This window comes from Balaenoptera musculus, chromosome 10, assembly GCF_009873245.2.
Source record: "Balaenoptera musculus isolate JJ_BM4_2016_0621 chromosome 10, mBalMus1.pri.v3, whole genome shotgun sequence".
NCBI classification, from domain to species: Eukaryota; Metazoa; Chordata; class Mammalia; order Artiodactyla; family Balaenopteridae; genus Balaenoptera; species Balaenoptera musculus.
The window spans coordinates 83,023,605-83,048,693 of NC_045794.1; the positions used below are offsets into that span (position 1 = coordinate 83,023,605).

A 25,089-nucleotide genomic window follows, 5' to 3' on the forward strand; every position below is an offset into this window, starting at 1 on the left:
CCAACTTGTAAATACCAATATTTAATAAATATTAAATTACTCATCCTAAGTAACATAATATGCAGACTTTAGAACATATAAACTGATAAGAGATCAACTTACTAAGGAAATGTTTAGACTGGAAACTGCAGTATTAAGGCAAAGTGCAATATTGCAAAAAAGTGATATTGCAAAAAAATTATGCAAGTAAAAAGAAATAAATGGAGAAATTGTCCTTCCCCAACTTTAAAGAATTGCTGAGTCAAAAGACTATGTTTCCCAAGCTTCAAAGGACTGCAAAGTCAAAGTATTCCCAAGTAATAAAAGAATCTCCTAAGGGATATTGCAGGAGGATGATAAAACACCATAAAAGAGTAATAAGGGAAATGCCAAAAACTAAAAGAAAAGCAAACTGTTAGGTGGGAACAACAGCCTGAACAGGTAGTATAGAATAATCAAATTATAAGGGTGCTGGATCAGTGACTTAACCACTCAACACTACCTGTTAAATCTTGGGAAAGTAAAAAATCTCAATGTTTTAATAACCTCCTTCTAGGAGACAGGAACAAACACCTTCTGATTCTAGGATGATAATATTACAACATCCAATGGACCAAGCATCCAATCTCCATTTCACCTGAAGTTTTCAAATCAATCTCCTAAAAGTAACTTTTCCAAGAATCAATATCTGGTTATAGTTGTAAATTAACGTGAAAGAAATAGGCACCTTGCTCAATTTCAGATGCTTCTACATAGCGTACTTAATAGAAAAAAAGAAAAATCCACTCCCTAAAATTCAACTCACAATTCACTTTTCTGTAATTATCTATTGCATAAGCCAAAGGATAACCACACACACAAAACACTGACATTGTTGTTGCCCAACTATAAGAGGTGCAGTCTAAATTAGCTTACAAATAAAAGGGATCTCCATTAAGATATTTAATAGGCATCCAAATTAATGTATCCAGAGCCAAACTCCCGATCTTCTTCCATAAGCCTGCTCCTCCTGCATATCTTCTCCAGCTTAATTAACAGCAACTCCCATCTTGTCAGTTGCTTATGTCAAAGTCATCCATAACTGTTCTCTTTCTCAATGCACATCTTATCAGCAAATCCTGTGGCTCTGCCTTCAAAACACATCTAGAACCTATGTATCCCAACAACTCTACTGCATCCACCTAGCTCCAAGCCAATATTTTTCTCATCTGGATAGTTGTCACTTTTCACTGGGCTCCTTCTTCTGCCCTTGCCCTCCTATTACTTATTTCCCACTTGGCTGCAGTGATCAATGGCTCAAAGCCTTCCAGTGGCTTCTAATCTCACTCAGGGTAAAAGCCAAAGTCACTACAAGGTCCCACAAGATCTGGCCCTTGTTTTCTCTTTGATCTCATCTTCCTCTACTCACCTCACTCCTCACCTCACTTCACCTATATTGGTGGCCTCAATGTATTTGCCAAAAAATGACAAGTAAGCTTCCACTTCTGGATCTTTGCATTTGTTCCCACCCCCACTTTCAGGTCTCTTCTCAAATAACATCTTCTCAATTAAGCCTTCTCCATCACTAGATTTAAAATTGCAAACTTTGTCCCCGCCTCCTTGTACTTCCTATCCCCTTTCTGTGTTATTTTTTTCAACAGCACTTACCACAAATAGATATAAGGTACTTCACTTATTCATTTAATTACTCTCAGCCTTCTCTGATTAAAATGTAAACTCCATTGAGGGCAAGGATTTTTGCCCAGCACTATGGACCAGTACCTGGTACAAAGTAGCACTCAGTAAATATTTGCTAAATAAACAACTAGTATATATAGCATTATTGGAGTAAATCAGCGTTACTGGAGATTATTTTTAAAACAATACAATTTAAGTAACCAAACATTACTTCAAAAGATCCCCAAACTTATAAAAGTAAATTTATTTATAATCCTAAAAGGTAATATTTAACTCACTCTTCCCCCAGTTGCCTCATCCAAGTAAACCAAATCTCACAAATTTGATATGGCAGTACAGTTCTAGAAATAGGTTACATTTAGTGATCCTATTCATGCTTTTTATGCCAGAATAGGAATCACTGAAATTTTCCAAGAGCTGAGACCATGTATCTCTAATGTCCAGTTCTCAATAACCTGGTACATATAAACTCTCAAAAATTATTTATTGAACTTTAAAAGTGAAAAATGTAAATAATTAGCCTGTCAATAATTATATGAAATTATAATTTGAGAAAATAATTTCTTTTTTTAAAGCTTTTTATTTTTAAAAAATTTATTTATTTTATTTATTTATTTTTGCCTGCAGTGGGTCTTCGTTGCTGCGCACGGGCTTTCTCTAGTTGCGGCGAGCGGGGGCTACTCTTCGTTGTGGTGCGCAGGCTTCTCACTGAGGTAGCTTCTCTTGTTGAGGAGCACGGGCTCTAGGCATGTGGGCTTCAGTACTTGCAGCACGTGGGCTCAGTAGCTGTGGCTCACCGGCTCTAGGGCACCGTCTCAGTAGTTGTGGCGCACGGGCTTAATTGCTCCGCGGCATGTGGGATCTCCCTGGACCGGGATCGGACCCGTGTCCCCTGCATTGGCAGGCGGATTCTTAACCACTGCAGCACCAGGGAAGTCCTGAGAAAGTAATTTCCAACAGTCTAAATAATCTATGTTGTATTTCCTTTTAAGAATGTCCGATACAAGAACAATTATAGACCCAGTGGTATTCATCTCCAATTACATGCACCTTAACTTCTCTTCAGCGATGCACTTCCATGGCCTTTTCTGATACCTTGCCCTAAACTAGGCTTACTCTAAAATCTTAAACTTTAACATATATGACACTTTCAGACAAAACATCTAATCCTTCCAGTTTTCTCATTTGCTCTTCTCAACTGCTCTTCTAGTAGATAAAATTTCCAATCTTTTGAGGGTTTTTTCCTTTTCTCCCCAGGCTATCATCGGCTGCCCCACCCCCCTTCTATCCTTATATAGCCTAAACCATCCCATCAATACACTGTGAGGCACTCGAACCTCGCTTCACTTTGCCATTCAGTCACAAGATCATGCAAGCCCTCAACCCTTCCTAATCTCCTTAACAAATATTCCAAATATTTAACAATCTTCTCAGGCCACCCTCCCTTTCTACTTGTTCCTTCCGCTTTGTTTAGGGAGCATGTCTTGTTGAGACTGTCAAGTAGTTTCTCTTACCTAGATCCTTGGAGCTGACCTGTATCCAAGCCCTTCCCAAGTCTGTTTCTCTAACCTTCCCATAACCTCTGTGGTATACTGATATCCTTCTACATTACTTTTCTACTTAAGTTAATCAGAGCCCCTCTAGAGACTCTATGTTTCCACCCCAGACAACTGCTCCTGAACCCTGGACTCCAAACCAAACTGATAACCATGCACATTTAGTGATCATGTCCCTCTTTTGTCAGGAACTCTTTATTAGCAGTCACCTCCTGGGATGAAGTTCAATTTCAATTTCCTTAACATAGCAAATGAGGCCCTCTGAAATCTAATTTAGTTCAGTGCCTATTAAAGACACCAAATGGAGCAGCAAGCCTGACTCAAAATAGTTCTCCCCATGACCATATTTTTGCTCTATAACCCTTTGCCATTGCTAATTGATCCGTGGATAAACAGAACTGGGCCAATCAGATTCTCTCTCCTAGGAATCTGAAACTTGACAGGAGATCAGATTGGGAGTTATGAGAGATGGGACAGCACCCTAAAGCAGTGGTTCTCAACCAGGAGCAATTTTGCCTTCCCGGGGACATTTGGCAACGTCTGGAGATACTTTTTCATTGTCAAGACTGTGGGAGTGCTATTGGCATCTAGTGGGTAGAGACCAGAGATGCTGCTAAACATCCTACAATGCACAGAGCAGCCCTTCACAACAAAGAACTGTCTTGTCCAAATGTCAATAGTGCTGAGGTTCAAGAATACTTCCAATTAGGCCCTAGGAGTTGTCTAGTTCCAGATTCTGTGACCCACCCCAAGAGCTTTCTGTTACATTTCCTTTTTCAGCCTAAGTTAAACAGAACAGGTTTTTGTTGTCTGCAGACAATATAATCTTAACTGGCATAGTACCCTAGTTTAATAATCTGACATACATGTGTATACTTTAAACCAGTTTCTCAACCTCAAAACTATTGACACATAGGCCAAATAATTCTTTTTTGGGGGGACTGGGCTGTGCACTGTAGGATGTTTAGCAGCATCCCTGGCCTCTACCCACTAGTCACCACCCCACCCCCACCCCTGCCAAGTTGTGACAATAAGAAATGTCTCCAGACATTGCCAAATGTCCCCTAAGGGGTAAAAACACCCATATTTGACAACTACTACTTAAAACTATACAAAGACTGTACCCAGGTGTGGTGTATGTCTGTCCTGCCAACCCCCCAATAAACCTTGTGCCCAGCATAATATGCCTTGAGCCAAAGGAGTAGTGGGGAGCATGTGTATCTAAATCTTCCCCACCCCTTTTCAGGTCCTGGCTTAAATGTACCCCATCTTTGATCTTCTATTCCCCGCCCTCTGCCTTTGCTGGAGCACGCATGTACACATACCCCAGTAACAGGTAATGAGGCCTTGAGCTGAAAGGTAGCTCCTGCTCTTATTTCTTTTCTTACACTTGTTCTAACTTTTCTTTAGAAGTTTCCATTTCCTTCTGAAAAAAATACTCTCCTAGAGAAGCCTCCAAAACTTATTTTATGCTGGTGATGGTATGAAAGATCAGGGTAAATTCCCCTTCAAAGGCTTTTCCTGTTTCACTTCTCTTAAAATGTAACTACTCCAACCCCCATATCCAACACACACACACACACACACACACACACACACACACACTAACTCTCCCTCTTCAGTACTGTTTTCATTAACAATGAAAGAGATGCTTGGAATACAAACTAAACAATTAGGCAGGGAACAAGTATATAGATTTACACTTCTCAAATAGTTCAGCATTTGCTTAAAGCATTTGTTAATCTCTTAAGAATAATTCCCCTTTCATACTTTTCCAATATACCAGTTTCTTAAGCCCCTATATCTGAGTAAACCTGGTTTTAACCTTACAATTTCACCATACTTCAATCTCAAGGCTCAGAGTAAGCACTCTCTTTCTCCTGTTGCTTCCTAGATAGTCTTCCTTACTGGAAGATCCCTTATATAAAGGGTCATTTTCCTAGTCCTTCCTTTCTAGGACACCGGCACCACATTTATTCAATGATTAAATTGCCCATTATTCCCTAAAACCACAGGAAAATTGGCCATGCCCAATATCTGCAATAATATTGGTGGCTTATAGTCTTGCCTTAGTTAAAAAAAACAGCAATGTGAGGGAGAGTCAGTTCATTGTTGTCATTCATGCATTCATTCAAAAAATAGTCGTTGAGTGCCTACATTATTCTAGACTCCAAAAAACAAACAACAACAACAAAAATCCCTGTCCTCATGGAATTTACATTCAGTGGAGAAAACAAACGAACTGCAAATAAATAAGTATATATTATGACAGATGAGAATGAACGCTACAGAGAAGAGTATGGTCAGGTAAGCCCTCCGTTAAGAAGGTGCCATGAGTTCCATTCACTGGCCATAAGAAAGGTATTGGAAGGTAATATGTTCTAAGTATTTCCTATCAAACTGTGTTCCAGATGATTAGATCAGTATAGTGACATCTTCATTACCGAATAACCTGTAAAATTAAGCTTGACCCAGGTAATTTCAAAAGTTCATTCCTACTTGAGTAACTATAATTAATTTATCACGACATCCATCATTATAGATGACAAATGACAGCAACGGCAGTAAGATTAATATTTTAACCAAGAATATGAATTTGATGCTCTTCAGTTCATCTGACTTAAGGAAGTTTTGAAATGTGAAATAACTGAAAACTCAAGTGCTTCAAAAACTCATCTCAAAAAAATCATTATTATTTACAACACAGCTATTAAAAATCATACAGATTAAAAAGTAATCCTCGAGAGTGGCATTAACATATATACACTATCAAATGTAAAATAGTTAGCTAGTGGGAAGCAGCTGCATAGCACAGGGAGACCAGCTCGGTGCTTTGTTACCACCTAGAGGGGTGGGGTAGGGAGGGTGGGAGGGAGACGCAAGAGGGAGGGGATATGGGGATATATGTATACGTATAGCTGATTCACTTTGTTATACAGCAGAAACTAACACACCATTGTAAAGCAATTATATTCCAATAAAGATGTTTAAAAAATAAATAAAACAAACAAACAAAAAAGTAATCCTCAAGGCTCAATTCTGAATGTGTCTGTTTTGTGAAGTTAGCCATTACCTTTACAACTAATTTTTAAGAGTCCTTCCAAACTGGAGTTCTACAAGAGAATTAAACTGTAATGCCCTAAGGCACTCAATGACTGAACAAACTTTTCTCCTATGCATCTAGAATGGAACTAGCTAAGTACTATCATCCTTGGGAGAGTGAGAAAATAGAAATTCAAATCATCTTCTATAGGTCTGAATTTTCTTGTGGGAACTGAGTATGAGAAAGGCTGGAGGACATCTGGTAAGTCAGATCTTACTTAAATCATAAAAAATAATAATAAAGATAAAATCTTCCAAAGTGAGATAATTCATTATTGGACTATATGGACAATTTTAAAAGAAACTTTCCAATTAGTGATAGTGTTAAGAAATGTAGATTCATAAATGCTGCTATAATTTGTTACTTTAAAAAAATATATCTTATTCAATGTTATGAGTGAGGAAAATATTTGCTGAATCACAGAAATAATGGTTTTGTTCCCTAATATATAACCTGTGGTATACAACGATTTGGAAAATCAAGAATTGTACTACGAAAGTATATCATCACACCCAAGTGTTTTCCTAAAATCAGTTAAAATTAATCATTAACTTACAGACAAATAACAGGAAAAGGGTCATAACTAAGCACTTTGAATTCGCTGTTAACAACTTGCAAACAAGATCCTACATTTAGCCTGTGTCTTGAGACAAATATGGAGAAGTCAGGGGCAGTAACAAACTGCCAGCTTTACTGAGTCATGATTCTGACTAAAACCGCGTTACGAAATGGAAAGAATGACAAGTCTTGGGTTTATTACCACAGATGTTGACTCCCTGAATTTATGGGTCTTAGATTAAAATAAAGCAAAAAACAAAAACAAAAAAAACAAAAAAATTGCTTTGTACTAATGATGTGGGGCTAAAACGACTCCAGAAAGAACTCGCCAAAGCTGGTAACTCTGATTATTTACCTAAAACAAATCCTAACTGTGCAAACAGGCACACCCTCTAATGCATCAGACTGGGAACGGCGAGGTAAGGTGAATTCAGAACAATAACAAGGTTAACAGTTCAGTGAGAAAACAATTCTCAGCCCTAATAGTCCACACTGCGCCAGACGCCCTCGGTTAACGGAACCATAGCTCCGAATGGAGGCGAGCAGACACCGGGCACCTGGGTGACAGACCATCTGCAGCCTCCGCGCAGGACCGCCCGAGAGGGGTCCTCCAAACGCCCCCAGACGCCGTGTCGGCGACGATCCCAGTCCGCAGCCTCCCACGGCAGCCCAACACGCTCCTCCGCGAGCCAGCCGGGAGAGAGAACCCGTCCAGGGGCGAACCCATCCAGGGACGAACCCGTCCAGGGGCGAACCCGTCAGGACACTGACTCGTGAGGCCAGTCCTGGGCGCCGCAGGCGACGGGAGATCCGGGGCAGCGACCTCTGCCCGGACTGGAGCGGGGAGCCCGAGGGTCGCTTCCCGCTCGGCTGCCAGTCCCCGCCGCCCCCGAAGCCGCAGGTTGCCTCTAATAACCGACTAGGGCGGAAGCGGACTGGCGCCCACGCCCGAGGCTCTGACTGACCTGGAGAGGTGCTTCAGGATCTGTTTCTTGATGAGCCCAGCCATGGTGCCGAAGCGGGGGGCGCCGCGCTCTCTCTCCGTTCCTCACTGCCTCCTCTCTTCGTGGCCGTCTCCTCTTTGTCTGGGTTAACCCGGCCGGAGGAGAGGCGCGTGAGCACTCACGCCCGGGACAGACCTGAGGCCCCGGCCGAGGCCACAGCCGCCACCGCTGCCGCCAGGGACCGGGAGCATTGCGCTCAGGCAGCCGCGGCCACCGCCGGCGCCATCTTGGCTGCAGCATCACCTAAGAGATCTGGGGGAGGGCCGGAGCGGGACGGGCTCGGGGCGGGCTCGGGGCGGGCTCGGGGCGGGGCGGGGCGGGGCAACGCAGGCTCCGGACAGGCTCTTGCTGCCCCGCCTCCGCCCCTGGGACTAGCGCGCTGGTCTTCTGCTGCCCTGACGCTGTTGGGTGCTTTGACCCCCAACCCAGAAGCTTCTTGGGTTTTAGACCTCCGTCACCACGCTCTAGTCATGTTCCCGTCTCCATCACTGAGTTCTTCATCCACATCTTCTCTTTTTCATGTCCCTGTCAGAATTTGCTCCACAAATGGCTCTAATTGCTTTGCTTTCTTTACCTACTCAGCTTTCTTCACATTCTTGCCTCAGTGTCTTATCCTTTGTTTAGATATTCTGCTTTCCCCCCCGGCTAAATGCTATAATTTGATGTTTCCTCTAGAAATTCTAAGAGAAGTAAAAGTTGATAATGTGTCTTAATAGAACCCAGGACCTGGGAATTAGAAGGCCTAAATTTAAGTCCTGGCTCTAGTATTTTCTAGCTGTGTTAAGCTGGAGAAAATAATTTAGTTACTTTTAGCTTCAGTTTAATCTTCTATACAATAGATTAATAATATCAGCCTTACCCAACTCACTAGGTTGTTGTATCTAAAGAAATAAGGATGTAAAATTTCACTTAAAAATTTCTATGTAAAGGAAGGAAATTGTTGAAATAGCAGAGAGAATTATTACAGCTCTGCACCTTCACCCCACCCAGCCCCAAACCAACATTTTACAGAGGTGAAAATGACCACCCAGTGACATCTAAAAGTGGGGGAGGGGAGAATAACACTACCTCTGAGGGATGTATCAGAAAATGCTGTGGAAAAAAAAAAAAAAAAAAAAGAAAATGCTGTGGGTGTCTATGGGGATGGCCAGGGGATAGTTTACACATAGAGTCCAACACCTGACCCTTTTCAAGCAAGGGAAAGGAGATATATGTGGATTGACTGTTTACTCACTTAACATTTATAATGTACTATAAATGAGGCACTATTCAATTAACTAGGTAGCCTAAACAAACAAAACCTGTTCCTGCCATCAAAGAGTTAACAGCCTCAGAGGGAAAGTAAATTCCTAGTGCTAGGACCTTGAGCTCTATCATTAGACTCTTGTTCAAAGCCTTGCTTGACCATTTTGTAGCTGTGTAAACTTGGGCAAGTTATTTCAGTCTCAGCCTCAGTTACCTCATCTATTGGAGATAATAGTATCTAACACAATTTTGTGAGGATTAAATGAGATTATGCATATATAGTGTTGAACAAAGTGCCTAGCATATGTCAAGCTCTTAATAATGCTATTATTATCCTTAGCATAATTGAAAGTAGAAGTAAAGTGCTATGAAAACATAAGGGATGGAGTGATTCTATCTTGTTTAGCCAGAGATGGATTTACAGTGGAGATATTATTTCAAAGGTGAGAATGTCAGTTTAAAGTTAAAAGGACTAGCCCTGAAGTCAGACTTGGATTTGAAACTTTGCTCTGTGGATTTTTAGCTATGTGGTTGTTGTGAGGATTAAGCTAATGAAGTTTAAGTACTTAGAGAATGCCAGACACAACTGTGGTTTAAATTTACATTTTTGTTAATTGCTATTTAATTCTCAAAGTATGATTTTCAAAAAGTTAAAAACGTGACTGTCATACAAATATATAATGAATGTGCATCAAAGATTTGTTAACTCATATTGGCAAGAACCGACAAGATAGGGTATAAAGTTAGTTCACTCATTAATGTGACTTAAATCTGTTGCACATGTTCATTATGTATTTATTATCAGAGTGATTTTTAAAAATATTTATTTATTATTTTTGGCTGTGTTGGGTCTTCGTTTCTGTGCGAGGGCTTTCTCTAGCTGCGGCGAGCGGGGGCCACTCTTCATCACGGTGCGCGGGCCTCTCACTATCGCGGCCTCTCTTATTGCGGAGCACAGGCTCCAGACGCGCAGGCTCAGTAGTTGTGGCTCACGGGCCTAGCTGCTCCGCGGCACGTGGGATCTTCCCAGACCAGGGCTCGAACCCGAGTCCCCCTGCATTGGCAGGCAGATTCTCAACCACTGCGCCACCAGGGGAGCCCCCAGAGTGATATTTTTAACTTTTAAAATTACACGTTGTCAAAATATACATGTATTTGAAAAGTAATAGTTACATGCTTGAGATTCTTTGTACTAAAACCTGGGAGGAGAGAGTGCATGGTGTGAAGGTGAATAGAGCCAGGGCTTTTACTGAACAGTGTGTGCTGAAACTGGCTTATACTGACTCATGAGAACCAGTTGTGCACATCTCTTCCCAACTCTGTGTTCTGGTGTTTGGTGAGTTCAGGAAAGATTGAAATCAGCCATTGTGACAGTATTTTCACCACAGAAAATGGTAAACACTACAAATCAGGACTTTTTTCTTGGAGATCGGTTGTTAAACATTTACCAGCACACAGTGTAGGATGGGTTGAAGGGGGATGAGATTGCAGATGTATGGACGTTATTTCATAGGCAGTGTCAAGTCTTGGGAGACTTCTATGGTGACTGAATTTGGGGAAGATGATCAGATTTCTGATTTAGAAAAATATTCTGATAACGATACTGGCAGTACAGAGGACAGATCATGAGAAGAGAATGGAGACAGGAGCCTTGAGAAGGCGGCAGCATTACTATTTTTGGTGAGAGATAAGGCAGTATCAGTAAAGGTAAACAAACAAAAAAGGGTCAAGGACAAATTCCAGAGATTAAGACAAGGATTGGAGTTGAAGTTTACTGAGGTTTTTAGTTTGGGGCACTGGGTAGATATTGGGGCACACCACTAATTGAGACAAGTAATATAGGTGAAATAAGCAGTTTTGGAGATAAAATTGTTTTGGATTTGTTACCTTTAAGGTTATCTCAGGACCCCTGGATAGAAACATTTAGGTTGCAGTTGGGGGTAGAAATTCTTCTTTAGGATTTATTGGTATTCAATGATAGCTGAAGCCAAGAACAAAAATGATCTTGATCCAGGATCAGATAAATATGAAGGAAAGTGAAAAGGGAAGCTTTTTGAAAGAGCCTATTTTGAAAGATGAGAGGTGAATAGAAATGATGGTTACTCTGTGATGTAAGACTGATAAAATATTTTTTACATGGGGGATCCTATCAATTTAATATTGTTAGAGAAAATAGAATGACGAAAATTGGACATAACTAACTTTGGACTTTCAATGACTTTTTGATACAAAGGAATATAGACACCAATAGAGTGCCTGAGTTAAAGGAGTTTGCCATGGCAAAGGTAACAGAATGATCACATGATCAAAGGATGATGATGATGATAATTACTAACAGGTACTTGACTTTTATCATTTACTCTTCATAAAACAATTCTGCAAGGGGGCATAATTATAGTATTCCATTCTACAGATGAGGAAGGTAAGGTGTAGAGAGGTTAACTAACCTGTCCAAAACATGTAGTGGCAGAGCCAGGATTTGACCCAGGAGTTTGAATGTAGAGACTGCACTCTTAACTACTATCTATGATTTCAATAATAAGACCTACTTCATAAATTGTAAAGATTAAATTAGTAAATATACATAAAGCCCTTAGAACAATTTAACCACACGCATTAAGCCCTGTGTAAGTATTAACCCTTATCTTTATCGCCCAAGGTTACACAGCCATTTTGTGGCAGAGTCCGGATTCCAACCTAAAATTCGTTCTCTTAACCATTACGATATAGACGAGTGAGCCCAAGACATTGGGGGAACACATAGGAGGAACACCTAATTTCAGGAAGGGTAAAGGAGGAGTGTGTCAGAAGTCGAGAAGCTTTTTTAGATAAATAAGACACAAAGCTCCGTCCAGAAGAACAAGCAGACAGGGAAAACTGTGAGTTAAAAAAGCGAGGTGGTTGACGTGTTCCGTGTTTGTAACAGGGTGGTTGGATCCAACAGTCAGAAGGGCAGTGGCGGGCAATGAAGCTGAAGAGTCTTCATATCCAATTCCGTGCTGCGTATGGCTTTGCAATTTATTCTTCAAAAGACTTCACTGTCTGAACAATACTATTCGAACACACACACACCCACAACCTTCCCCCTCAAACCCCCACAAAGATGGTTCGTTATAGGGGTTAGAAGAAACTCCCAAGAGCGACACAACCTGCAAAAGTAAAGAACAATCACACATTGGGCGAAAAAAACCAGCGTTTTCTCTCTTACTGGATGTGGCCAAGACGTAAACGGGTTGAGATAGGAAGCACGGTACGACTCTTGCTGGCATGCTGGGCGGCAGCGCAATCTCTGGCTTCCGGCGTCCTCAGTTGCTAAGGGAGACCGGAAGCGCCCGTACGCTCCGTTGGTGCAACCATAGAGTGCCGGAAAAAGCGTGAGCAGAGGGGTCGGAAAAAGAAAGCAACTGCGGTTAGTGCTGAAATGACGACCTTAGTGCTGGATAACGGAGCCTACAACGCCAAAATCGGTTACAGCCATGAAAATGTCTCGTAAGTGTTCGCTTCCTCCGAGGGACAAAGCATATATGCCTAGTAGTTACGTGTGTTACGCTTCATCTTGGGACGTCTGTAAACTGCAAACGCCCCCGCGCGGCCCTCAGGCAGAGGGATGCTCGCGTTGGAATTGGGTAGTTTGAATGCTTTGAAGTGGGACTTTGTTACTAACTTTGGGCTACGTGGCCCCGGAAGTGGGACGTGTTTCGTTTCGTAACAGGAAATAGTTCAGGAAAATAGGCTTCTAAGGAAGCGGTTCCCGACAGAGGGGTCCGTACACAAAGTTCATGAACCCTCAGGAATCGTGGGCAACATTTTGTGTGTATATGCATTTTTGGGGGGACGCGATCATAGCTTTCATCAGATTCTTAAAGGGTTCCATGGCCCCCAAAAGTGTAAAAACCGCTGTTTCAGTGGCTGTAGACTTTGAAGGCTTTGTACTTTAGCCCTTCTAAGTGCTCATTGGCTGACCTGGTTGATCAGACTCAAATACTACACTGGCATTCATAAACTATGTTTGAGTAGAGACTAAGCAAATTAAAAGACACGCTTTTGCTCTAGAGTATTCACAGGGGACTCTTTCCCTTCCTCCCTCCTTTCCTTTTTCTTTTTTTAGAGGACAGACTGCGTAGGAATGTATATTGTTACAGTCTTATTTTGGCAATGTGTATCATTGTTCTCATCCTTTGACAACAGTTCTGTTATCAGTTACTTAAGGAATAATTTAGAAGTCTTGATAAGAATAGGTGCAGAATACTCTATATCGTGAATAGACATTGTGTATGGTGACACAAAGGTGGGGGGAGAAGCAAGCTAAATAATCAAGAACAGTAAATTGACTAAAATTGTAATACAACCATATGATTGACTACAAGGCAGGTTTTAAAATTATGTCCTTGGGCTTCACTGGTGGCACAGTGGTTAAGAATCCGCCTGCCAATGCAGGGGACACGGGTTTGAGACCTGGTCTGGGAAGATCCCACATGCTGCGGAGCAACTAAGCCAGTGAGCCACAACTACTGAGCCCGCGTGCCACAACTACTGAAGCCCGCACGCCTAGAGCCCGTGCTCCACAACGAAGAGAGTAGCCCCCAATCGCCACAACTAGAGAAAGCCTGTGTGCAGCAGTGAAGACCCAATGCAACCAAAAATAAATAACATAAATAAATTAAAAAATATATTGTTTAAAATTATGTCCTTGAAGACTGTTTAAACATAGAGAAAATGACAGCATAGTAAGTGGAATAATCAGGTATAAAACATTTTTACAGTATTATCCCAATTAATGCAAGGATTTTAATCGCCTTTAGCGCAAAATAATCCTTATACCAAAATGGAATATTTTGGGGTGACAAATTATGCTCCCCTTCACTTTCTCTCTCTCTGTCCCTTTCTCTGTATGTGTGTGCATATATATGCACACACACACACACATACACACACATACATGTGTACACATGTATGATGGATAATGGTTCTAGTTTGTCTTCCTAACCAGATTGTAAACTCATGGTGCGTAGCAACCATATTTAAAAATACTTCCTACGTCTGTACCTTATAGCATCTTGCTGATTGAAAATCTTTGACTCCATGGAAACTTAATTTTATGGTCAGAATTTTGAACTTGCAGATTTTTTTTTTTTGTTACCAGAATGGTATTAAGAATCTTCCAGGAACTTTACCTCAGCCCCTCTTCACCTCTGTGCCGTGGCAGAGCCAATACCCACCTGTAAGGATGTCCTGAAGATTACTTGAGAAAGATAATGGGTCCAGTACAGAACTGGTATATACTAGAAGCTTTAAAAAAAAAAAAAAGGCATGTAAAAATTTTTTAGAGACAGAATGAGAAACACTGGTTTTGGATATTTTTTGACATCAAGGGTGGTGGTTAGGTAAATATATTTTTAGGAACTAAGTATTTAGGGAATAATTACATTATTTGTTTCTTTGTTTATAGAGTTATTCCTAACTGTCAGTTCAGGTCAAAAACGGCACGTCTTAAAACTTTTACTGCTAACCAGATAGATGAAATAAAGGATCCTTCTGGACTCTTTTATATTCTTCCTTTTCAAAAGGTAATTCAACTATGTCATTTCTAGCATTAAAGACCTAAATTGAAGGATAATTTGGAATGTATATTTAAGATTATGTATGAAAATATTTTTGGATATCAGAGAAAAAGTTATTTAAATTTTAATTAAGATCTTATTAAAACCAAAAGTTTAATTTAAATTGTCATGTTAAAAAAATGACCATAATTAATTATACTTCAATGAAAAAAATCAACTATACTTCAATAAATAAAAATAAATGACCATGATTTAGTTATTGATTGTGAGTACTGAATTTTACTTGTTTATGTTAAAGCTAAATGTAATGAACACATTAAAGAAAAAGAGTATAGAGAGGTGTCTTTTGAACCCTTGATATTTTGGTTATTGTTAATTTGTAATATTTTGAATTTCTAAAAGGAGAAAAACATACCAATATAATAGGTTTGAAATTCAAACAGCATTAGACTGGTGAATGTGACCATAGAGAGATAAGAATCAGTGATTTCGAATATATTAATCTGATTTTTAAAAAATTGTTCAAATATTTTTGATAATTAAATTCATAAAACAAATTTTTCAGGGCTACTTGGTGAATTGGGATGTTCAAAGACAAGTCTGGGATTACCTTTTTGGAAAAGAAATGTATCAGGTAACAAATTGGAGTATGTATTCAAATTTCTATTTCCATGTCTTATTCAAATGAAAAATTTAAATCTGTACTTATATCTTAAGATTTATAAATTTTTGAATATGTTTCTTATATATATTTAAGTCACTTAATCTACTGTGCTTAGCTTTGATTTTAAAATAAGTGTAAGTGAATGGAATTTACATTGTGAAGTGGAATTTGAAGTTGAGAAGAGATAGTCTGTATGAAACTTAAGATTAAAATTTTTACTTCAGATTTCTGCTATTCTTAGACCAATTCACTGTCTAATTTTTTTTCACAGTAAAATATTTTTGCTGACATATCTAAATGTGTGAATGATACAATGTTAAAATTTTGTGCTTTTAATATCTTTAGTGTGACTTTAGGTATACTGAGAAAATGTTCAAATTTTAATGCTTCTTAAGAGTGTGTGGGAGAGAATTATGTAAACGTTAAATATTCTAAAGCTTCTCACCTTTTAACTTTTAAAAACAAAATAACATTCCCAGTGCCTGTAGTTGTATCATTTATTACTTTTGCATAATTATCTTTAAACAATTTGACAGTACCATTTTATCAATGCTACCATTAAGAGAGTTAAAATTATATAATAGTTAAAGTGCATGTATTCTGTAACCAGACTTCCCAAGTTCAAATCCTAGGTATGTCACTGACTAGTTATATGGACCTTAGTAACTCATTCAACTCTTTTGTACCTCAGTTTGCTCACCTTTTAAAAGGGAATAATAGTAAGACATGTCTCCTAGTGTTATTGTGAGGATTAAATAAATGTGTTTATATATGTAATACAAGTACTTATAATTATGACTACAAAGTTACAAAACTTTGGGAATTTTTTTCCTCACATAGGTTGATTTTTTAGACACTAATATTATTATCACAGAACCATATTTTAACTTCACTTCAATTCAAGAATCAATGAATGAAATCTTATTTGAAGAATACCAGTTTCAAGCAGTATTAAGAGTAAATGGTGAGTTAAAGTTTTTATTGAAATTGAGTTATGTGCATATGAATATGAATAGAGTAAAGAAACACTTAAGGTCCAAGAATATTGGGTGACATTCTTTTTGATTTGAAGGAAATTAAACCTGGAATTTAAAAACTAGATGGACCCTTAGAGATTATCTAGTCAGACTTCTCTCACTTTATCTTTTTACTGATAGGATATTTCTCCCTAATGAAGTTACTAGCCACATATTTCTAATCTCTGAAAGATTATTGTTTCTGAGTTAGTTGTCTTTTCTGTCACTGATGTGTCTGCTATTGTTATTATTATTGTTTGAAATAATGTTAATAGCTCAGGCTGCCAATATGAGGGAAGAAAATCTGTAAATATTATCTAGAAGTAAGTTTATTAAAGGCTAGAATCACATTACATGACTGTACAAAGAAAGTATACACATATTTAGCTTGTAGAATTTAAGTCTATGTAAGCAACAGTATACTGTAATGGTAGGAGCATAATCTCTAAAACAGTGTTCTCAACCAAGGGTGATTTTTGCTCCTGGGGACATCTGACAAAGTCTGGAGACATTTTTCATTGTCACAGCTGGGAGGGTGCTACTGGCATCTAATGTGCAGAGGACACAGATGCTGCTAAACATCTCACAATGCACAGTAAAACCCCCAACAACAAGGAGTTATCTGGCCCAAAATGTCAGGAGTTCGAAAGTTGAGAAACCCTGCTCTGGAGTCACACTGTCTATGTTTGAATCCTAGCTCTGTTACTTTCTAATCATGTGACCTTGGGCACATTATTTAACTTCTCTGTGCTTCACTTTCTTCATCTGTGAAATGGGATTGTTGTGAGGATTAAAACAGACACACTCACAGAGTTTAGAATAGTGCCCAGCATGTAATAAATGCTCAGTAAAATTATCTGCTATTAAAATAATTATTATAAACTGTGAAGTGAATATTTACCTTTAAAAGCTGATCACAAATTTTTTATCATTTTCCACAAAAAATATCATGTTTTAAAGTTTAAGCATTATAAAGAGCTTGTGACAGAATTAAGAATGTTATTTTAAATTAACATTTTTCCTATAAATAAAGTTTTTGTCTTTCTGCTTGTTTTAGTTTGCTACCTTTCTTTATTGCTTTAAATTAATTATACTCTTATTCAGTGTGTTTATTTTTTCTTTATCTTTTTTTTTTTAAATAGCTGGGGCTCTCAGTGCACATAGGTATTTCCGAGATAATCCTTCCGAATTATGCTGTATCATTGTAGATAGTGGATATTCCTTTACACATATAGTTCCTTATTGTAGAAGTAAAAAGAAAAAAGAAGCAATTATTCGGTGAGTTGCATTCAATTTTCATCTTATTTCTTAGAATAAACCTGAATGAAATGTGTAATAAACTGAACCAAATTTGAATTCTCCCTTTTTAGGATAAATGTGGGAGGAAAACTCCTAACCAATCATCTAAAAGAGATTATATCTTACAGGTAATACTTAGCTTTGATTCTTTGGGAGGATGGGTTGCTGGGGGTGAACTTTTTAAAGTAATTTAAAATTATTCCTTACCTTTAGTTCTAAGTTCAGGTGGCAATTCTATATTATTGCTTAAAAGACTATATCACATATATAAATACTAATGATGTTCAAGTTGAAAAGCTTTCTAACATATGAAATGGTAGTGCCCACCAAAAAGACATTTCCAAATTCTAGAGAGCTTAATATATTAATAATATTTTAAAATTACAAATGTACATGTACCTCGTAAAACAAATTTAAAAATGCGTATAAGGAAATAAGGATCCAAAAAGAAAATAGATCTCTGCCTTCCCTTTCCATTTCTCTTGTCAGTTTTACTCCATACACAGCATAATATTTCAACTTTATCTTTTATTCTTTTTTAATCTCTATAAGCCTTAATAATATATTGATATGTTTCTGGATTAGCCTATATTAGTTGACTGTCCACTACTAAAAGATGAAGAATTAGTGTACTTAATCACGTGCCAACTCTTCTCCTGCCTCCTAAATTTTATTAATGCTGTTATTTTTAATTTTATTGTGTTTAAAAACATAACTAGAATTCTTAAATCTCAGTTTTTGCTGCATTAACTTTGGTCGGTATGATACTGTCAGTATCTCTTGGCTTCCCTCTGTGTTATATGTGAAAATAAGTGCATCTACATTTCCTTCTAACTTTCTTCCCTCCTTTTCTTTCTCTCAGATGTATCATTACTTTTTTAAACAGCTTTATTGAGATATAATTCTCATGCCATACAATTCACCCATTTAAAGTGTACAGTTCAATGGTTTTTAGCATATACATCCATCACCACAATCAATTTTAGAACATTTCATTACCCCCAAAAGAAGCCCAATCCCCTTAGAGCTGTCTTACCCAGCTCTAGCGCATAAAAAAAAAAAAAAACTTTTTATTTTGAAATACAGACACAGGAAGTTGCAAGAATAGTACACAGAGCCCTGTGTACCCTTAGTGACATTTTATATAACTAGTACAACATAAAAATGATAAAATTGACGTTGGTGCAATACTGTTAACCAGACTATAGATTATATTCAGTTTTCACTATTTTTTACATGCACTTGTCTGCGTGTAGTTCTGTGTGATTTTTATCCCATGTATAGACTCATAAACACCGCCACAGTCAAGATACAGAACGGTTCCACCATTACAAAGGAACTCCTATGTGCTCCCCCTTTATATTTGCTCCCCCACCTTGTCCCAGTACCTTGGCAATTGCTAATCTGCTTTTCATTTCTATAGTTCTATTATTTCAAGAATGTTAGACAAACAGAATCATGTAGTACATAACCTTTAGAGATTGACGTTTTTCATTGCTATACCATTTCTTCTTAATTATTGAGATTTATAATATTTAGATAATGCTCTTTACTATAGTTAAGTCTTCTTGCCTTGATTATAGATTAATTTTAAAAATAGAAAACTTATAAATAGTATTTACAATATTATGATTATGTGAATGTTACTCATTATGAAACCAAATAGAATTAGTCTCAGCTTCAAAAAGATTAGATATTTAATTCCCTTTCCCAGAAACAGCAAATTAGAAAGGTAAGGGAAGGCTGATACAGATGAGGACATTAACCAAAACCCAGGCAGTTTGAGTCCAAAGCCTATATACTTAGTCCTTCTGAATGAAACACTGAATGAAAAAAAATTCATATATTTTTAAAAGCAAGGCTGTTGAAGTCCAACTTGAAGAGAAGAAGCTGGCAGGAACAACTAGAAATACTGATGAAAAATAATGATAATGAAAAGAGACTTCTCTAGTAGATGATAAAAAATTTAAAACTGTAATAATTAAATTAAGGTGACACTTGTATAAGAATTAACTGACAGGGACTTCCCTGGTGGTGCAGTGGTTAAGACTCTGTGCTCCTAATGCAGGGGGCCTGGGTTCGATCCCTGGTCAGGGAACGAGGTCCCACATGCATGCCACAACTAAGAGTTCGCATGCCGCAACTTAGGATCCCACGTGCTGCAACTAAGACCCAGCGCAACCAAATTAAATAAATAAATAAATATTTTTTTTAAAAAAAGAATTAACTGACAGATCAGTGACACTGAATTGTTGATCCTAAATCAAACATTATATGTAAAAAAAAAAGTAGGGCTTCCCTGGTGGCGCAGTGGTTGAGAATCTGCCTGCCAATGCAGAGGACGCGGGTTCGAGCCCTGGTCTGGGAAGATCCCACATGCCGCGGAGCAACTCGGCCCGTGAGCCACAATTACTGAGCCTGCGCGTCTGGAGCCTGTGCTCCGCAACAAGAGAGGCCGCGATAGTGAGAGGCCCGCGCACCGCGATGAAGAGTGGCCCCCGCTTGCCGCAACTAGAGAAAGCCCTCACACAGAAACGAAGACCCAACACAGCCATACATACATACATACATAAATAAAAAGAATGTAAGCAGACAAGAATATCATTAAAAAAAAAAAAATTTAAAAAAAAAAAAAAAAAAGTAATTACCTATTAAAGCATCAGAAACCAATGAGGAGGGGAGTAACTGTTCAAGAAAGGATACAGGGAAAGTTGCCTGTTTGGAGAAAAATTAAGATTTTACTTTGCCTCATGCACTAAAGTTCAGATGGTTGTAAGACTTAAATATAAAAATAAAACCACAAGAAATAGTTAACTGAGTTGCTAAGCACAAAAATGGTGGAAGAGGGCTTCCCTGGTGGTGCAGTGGTTAAGAATCTGCCTGACAAGGCAGGGGACACGGGTTCGAGCCCTGGTCTGGGAAGATCCCACATGCCGCAGAGCAACTAAGCCCGTGCACCACAACTACTGAGCCTGCGCTCTAGAGCCCGCAAGCCACAGCTACTGAGCTCACGTGCCACAACTATTGAACCCCACACTCCTAGAGCCCATGCTGTGCAACAAGAGAAACCACTGCAATGAGAAGCCCACGCACTGCAATGAAGAGTAGCCCCTGCTCACCGCAACTAGAGAAAGGCCACGCTCAGCAACAAAGACCCAACGCAGCCAAAAATAAATCAATAAATCAATAAATCAATAAATTTATTAAAAAAAAACAACAGTGGAAGAAGTAACAAAGGGTGTATTTTCTTACAACTTCTTTTTAAAATAAACTTTTTATTGAAGTAAAACATATACATATATACAAAGAAGTATAAGACCGTGAGTGTACAACTCAGTGAATTTTCACAAAGTGAATACACTCATGTAACCAGAACACAGTTCAAGCAGAATATTACCGGCACCCTTAGCCCCCCTTTTGTCTCTGTTTAGTCTGAAAACAACTGACTTAAGGACAGGATAGATTTTGCCAGCTTTTGTTTTTTAACTATGTAAAAATTTTAAACCTTATGTACATCAAAAGCCTTCGTAAGCAAAACTAAAGTAAACATAATCCTGAGAAATAAACCTGAAAGAAATATGACACAGGGTTTTCTTTAATATATTAAGAGCTCTTATCAATCCATAAGAAAAACACTACCCCGGTATAAAATGGTTAGATAATTTTCAGAATACAGATGGTCAGTGGCACAAATAGATAATCATTGGAGAATTACATGCTGTCAAAGATTATAAAATGGATAATTCTCAGACATAAAAAGTGTTAAACATCTGTAGTAATCACAGATTCAATTCAGATATTTATTGAGCATTTATTTAGGAGCTTGGGATGCAAAACAAAAGAATTACTCTTCCTCATGGCACATTCTAGTAGAGAAAATGCAAATTAAAATACTACTCTTACAATCCAAATTAATAGAATTTTTTCAAAAGGTGTTGCAGATTTGTGATATGGACACTTATTTGCTGCTGGTCAGAGTATAATTTGAAATAACTTTTCTGGTAAACAATTTTGCAATATACCAAGAGACTAAGTATTTCATATTATGTGTCCTAGAGTATGAATAAATAATGGGATAATCAGAGATAACGATTAAGATGCCTATATTTCGAGTACAGGGACTATGCTAAACACTTTACATGTATGATTAGAATTATTTACTTCTTGCAGCTGTATTAAGTTGGTGAACTTATTACCTTTTTAGAGTTGAAGAGATTGAGTCCCAAAGAGATAAAGTAATTTGTCTACTAAGTTGTGATTAAGCCTGCCTCAGAGTCCAAAGTCCATGTTTATAAACACACGAGTATTTTTCCTCCTGATCTAAACTTTCAATATTTGGAACATGGAAAAATACATTTTAATAGATCCCTCTGGTTGAAATATGATAGGGCAATAAGAACCTGCTATATAAAAAAGTAAATAAAATTAAATTTAAAAAGAAATACGGTAAGGCATTAAATCATATTTTTAAAGAATATTTAATAGCGTAAGAAAATGTTCATGAGATAATGTTTGGGCTAAAACATAAAAAGTAAAAATCTATGTGCAGAGAAAAATATTCAAAGGAATATTTTTGTTTGTTTTTAAAAACATCTCACATTTTTGTTTGTTTTTAAAAACATCTTTATTTTCTACATTAAGCCTGTGTTGTCTCTGATTCACTCATCAAATATTTAAGCATCTACTTTTTGCCAATTACTGTGTGCTGCTGACTAACAGTACTTCTCTAATAGGAAAAGAAAGTGCACATAGTTAAGGCATTTTAGCAAGATTCTATACAGAAAGGCTGGAAGAAAATGTTTCCCTTTAATTGGATAATCCTTGCCACTTAAAACCTCTATTTTCAATTTCCTTCTGCAAACTGGACTGTTTGCCCTCAGAGGGATAATGTGGAGATTAAATAAGATAATGGAATGGGTATTCCATAAAGTTAAAAATATTTTACACATTCAAAAATTTAATATTTTTAAAAAATCAGTTACCTGAAAATTTAATTCCAGAAAAATATTTTAAATGATAATTGTAAATTATGTTTAAATTTTTTCTTTTTTTATTTATTAGTCATCAATTTTTTTTATTAGTCATCAATTTTATACACATCAGTGTATACATGTCAATGTATACATGTCAATCCCAATCGCCCAATTCATCACACCCCCACCACCCCCACGGCTTTCGCCCCTTGCTGTCCATACGTTTGTTCTCTACATCTGTGTCTCAACTTCTGCCCTGCAACCCGGTTCATCTGTACCATTTTTCTAGGTTCCACATATATGCGTTAATATACGATATTTGTTTTTCTCTTTCTGACTTACTTCACTCTGTATGACAGTCTCTAGATCCATCCACGTCTCTACAAGACCCAATTTCGTTCCTTTTTATGGCTGAGTAATTAATATTCCATTGTATATGTGTACCACATCTTCTTTATCCATTCGTCTGTCAATAGGCATTTAGGTTGCTTCCATGACCTGGCTATTGTAAATAGTGCTGCAATGAACATTCGGGTGTATGTGTCTTTTTGAATTATGGTTTTCTCTGGGTATATGCCCAGTAGTGGGATTGCTGGGTGGTATGGTAGTTCTATTTTTAGTTTTTTAAGGAACCTCCATACTGTTCTCCATAGTGGCTGTATCAATTTACATTCCCACCAACAGTGCAAGAGGATTCCCTTTTCTCCACACCCTCTCCAGCATTTATTGTTTGTAGATTTTCTGATCATGCCCATTCTAACTGGTGTGAGGTGATACCTCATTGTAGTTTTGATCTGCATTTCTCTAATAATTAGTGATGCTGAGCAGCTTTTCATGTGTTTCTTGGCTATCTGTATGTCTTCTTTGGAGAAATGTCTATTTAGGTCTTCTTCCCATTTTTGGACTGGGTTGTTTGTTTTTTTAATATTGAGCTGCATGAGCTGTTTATATATTTTGGAGATTAATCCTTTGTCCGTTGATTCATTTGCAAATATATTCTCCCATTCTGACGGTTGTCTTTTCGTCTTGTTTATGGTTTCCTTTGCTGTGCAGAAGCTGTTAAGTTTCATTAGGTCCCATTTGTTTATTATTGTTTTTATTTCCATTACTCTAGGAGGTGGATCAAAAAAGATCTTGCTGTGATTAATGTCAAAGAGTGTTCTTCCTATGTTTTCCTCTAAGAGTTTTATAGTGTCTGGTCTTACATTTGGGTCTCTAATCCATTTTGAGTTTATTTTTGTGTATGGTGTTAGAGAGTGTTCTAATTTCATTCTTTTACATGTAGCTGTCCAGTTTTCCCAGCACCACTTATTGAAGAGACTGTCTTTTGTCCATTGTATATCCTTGCGTCCTTTGTCACAGATTAGTTGACCATAGGTGCGTGGGTTTGTCTCTGGGCTTTCTATCTTGTTCCATTGATCTGTGTTTCTCTTTTTGTGCCAGTACCATATTGTCTTGATTACTGTAGCTTTGTAGTATAGTCTGAAGTCTGGGAGTCTGATTCCTCCAGCTCCGTTTTTTCCCCTCAAGACTGCTTTGGCTATTCGGGGTCTTTTGTGTCTCCATACAAATTTTAAGATTTTTTGTTCTAGTTCCATAAAAAACGCCATTGGTAATTTGATAGGGATTGCATTGAATCTGTAGATTGCTTTGGGTAATATAGTCATTTTCATAATATTGATTCTTCCAATCCAAGAACATGGTATATGTCTCCATCTGTTGATATCATCTTTAATTTCTTTCATCAGTGTCTTATAGTTTTCTGCATACAGGTCTTTTGTCTCCTTAGGTAGGTTTATTCCTAGGTATTTTATTCTTTTTGTTGCAATGGTAAATGGGAGTGTTTTCTTAATTTCACTTTCAGATTTTTCATCATTAGTGTATAGGAATGCAAGAGATTTCTGTGCATTAATTTTGTATCCTGCTACTTTACCAAATTCATTGATTAGCTCTAGTAGTTTTCTGGTAGCATCTTTAGGATTCTCTATGTATAGTATCATGTCATCTGCAAACAGTGACAGATTTAGTTCTTCTTTTCTGATTTGGATTCCTTTTATTTCTTTTTCTTCTCTGATTGCTGTCACTAAATCTTCCAAAACTATGTTGAATAATAGTGGTGAGAGTGGACAACCTTGTCTTTTTCCTGATCTTAGTGGAAATGGTTTCCATTGAGAATGATGTTGGCTCTGGGTTTGTCAGATATGGCCTTTATTATGTTGAGGTAAGTTCCCTCTATGCCCACTTTCTGGAGGGTTTTTATCATAAATGGGTGTTGAACTTTGTCAGAAGCTTTCTCTGCATCTATTGAGATGATCATATGGTTTTTCTTTTTAATTTGTTAATATGGTGTATCACATTGATTGATTTGTGTATATTGAAGAATCCTTGCATCCCTGGGATAAATCCCACTTAATCATGGTGTATGATCCTTTTAATGTGTTGTTGGATTCTGTT

The 25,089-nt window shown here is 37.8% G+C and overlaps 2 protein-coding genes across 3 annotated transcripts in view; one reads left to right on the top strand and one right to left on the bottom strand.

Annotated features, from left to right (window-relative positions):
- Positions 1-8,115, bottom strand: part of UHRF1BP1L (UHRF1 binding protein 1 like) — a 91,612-nt gene extending 83,497 nt beyond the window's left edge. The window contains 1 exon segment of the mRNA XM_036865235.1: positions 7,839-8,115. Coding sequence (XP_036721130.1) covers positions 7,839-7,882 — 44 coding nt within the window. The 5' untranslated portion in view covers positions 7,883-8,115.
- Positions 8,116-9,966: 1,851 nt separating this feature from the next.
- ACTR6 (actin related protein 6) overlaps positions 9,967-25,089 on the top strand; it is a 34,078-nt gene continuing 18,955 nt past the window's right edge. For both annotated transcript variants that reach the window (XM_036866996.1, XM_036866997.1), the window contains exons 1-6: positions 9,967-12,611; positions 14,572-14,689; positions 15,249-15,317; positions 16,188-16,311; positions 17,506-17,641; positions 17,734-17,790. In XM_036866996.1, the coding sequence (XP_036722891.1) occupies positions 12,544-12,611; positions 14,572-14,689; positions 15,249-15,317; positions 16,188-16,311; positions 17,506-17,641; positions 17,734-17,790 (572 nt within the window). In that variant the 5' untranslated portion in view covers positions 9,967-12,543. The remainder of the gene's footprint in view (positions 12,612-14,571; positions 14,690-15,248; positions 15,318-16,187; positions 16,312-17,505; positions 17,642-17,733; positions 17,791-25,089) is intronic.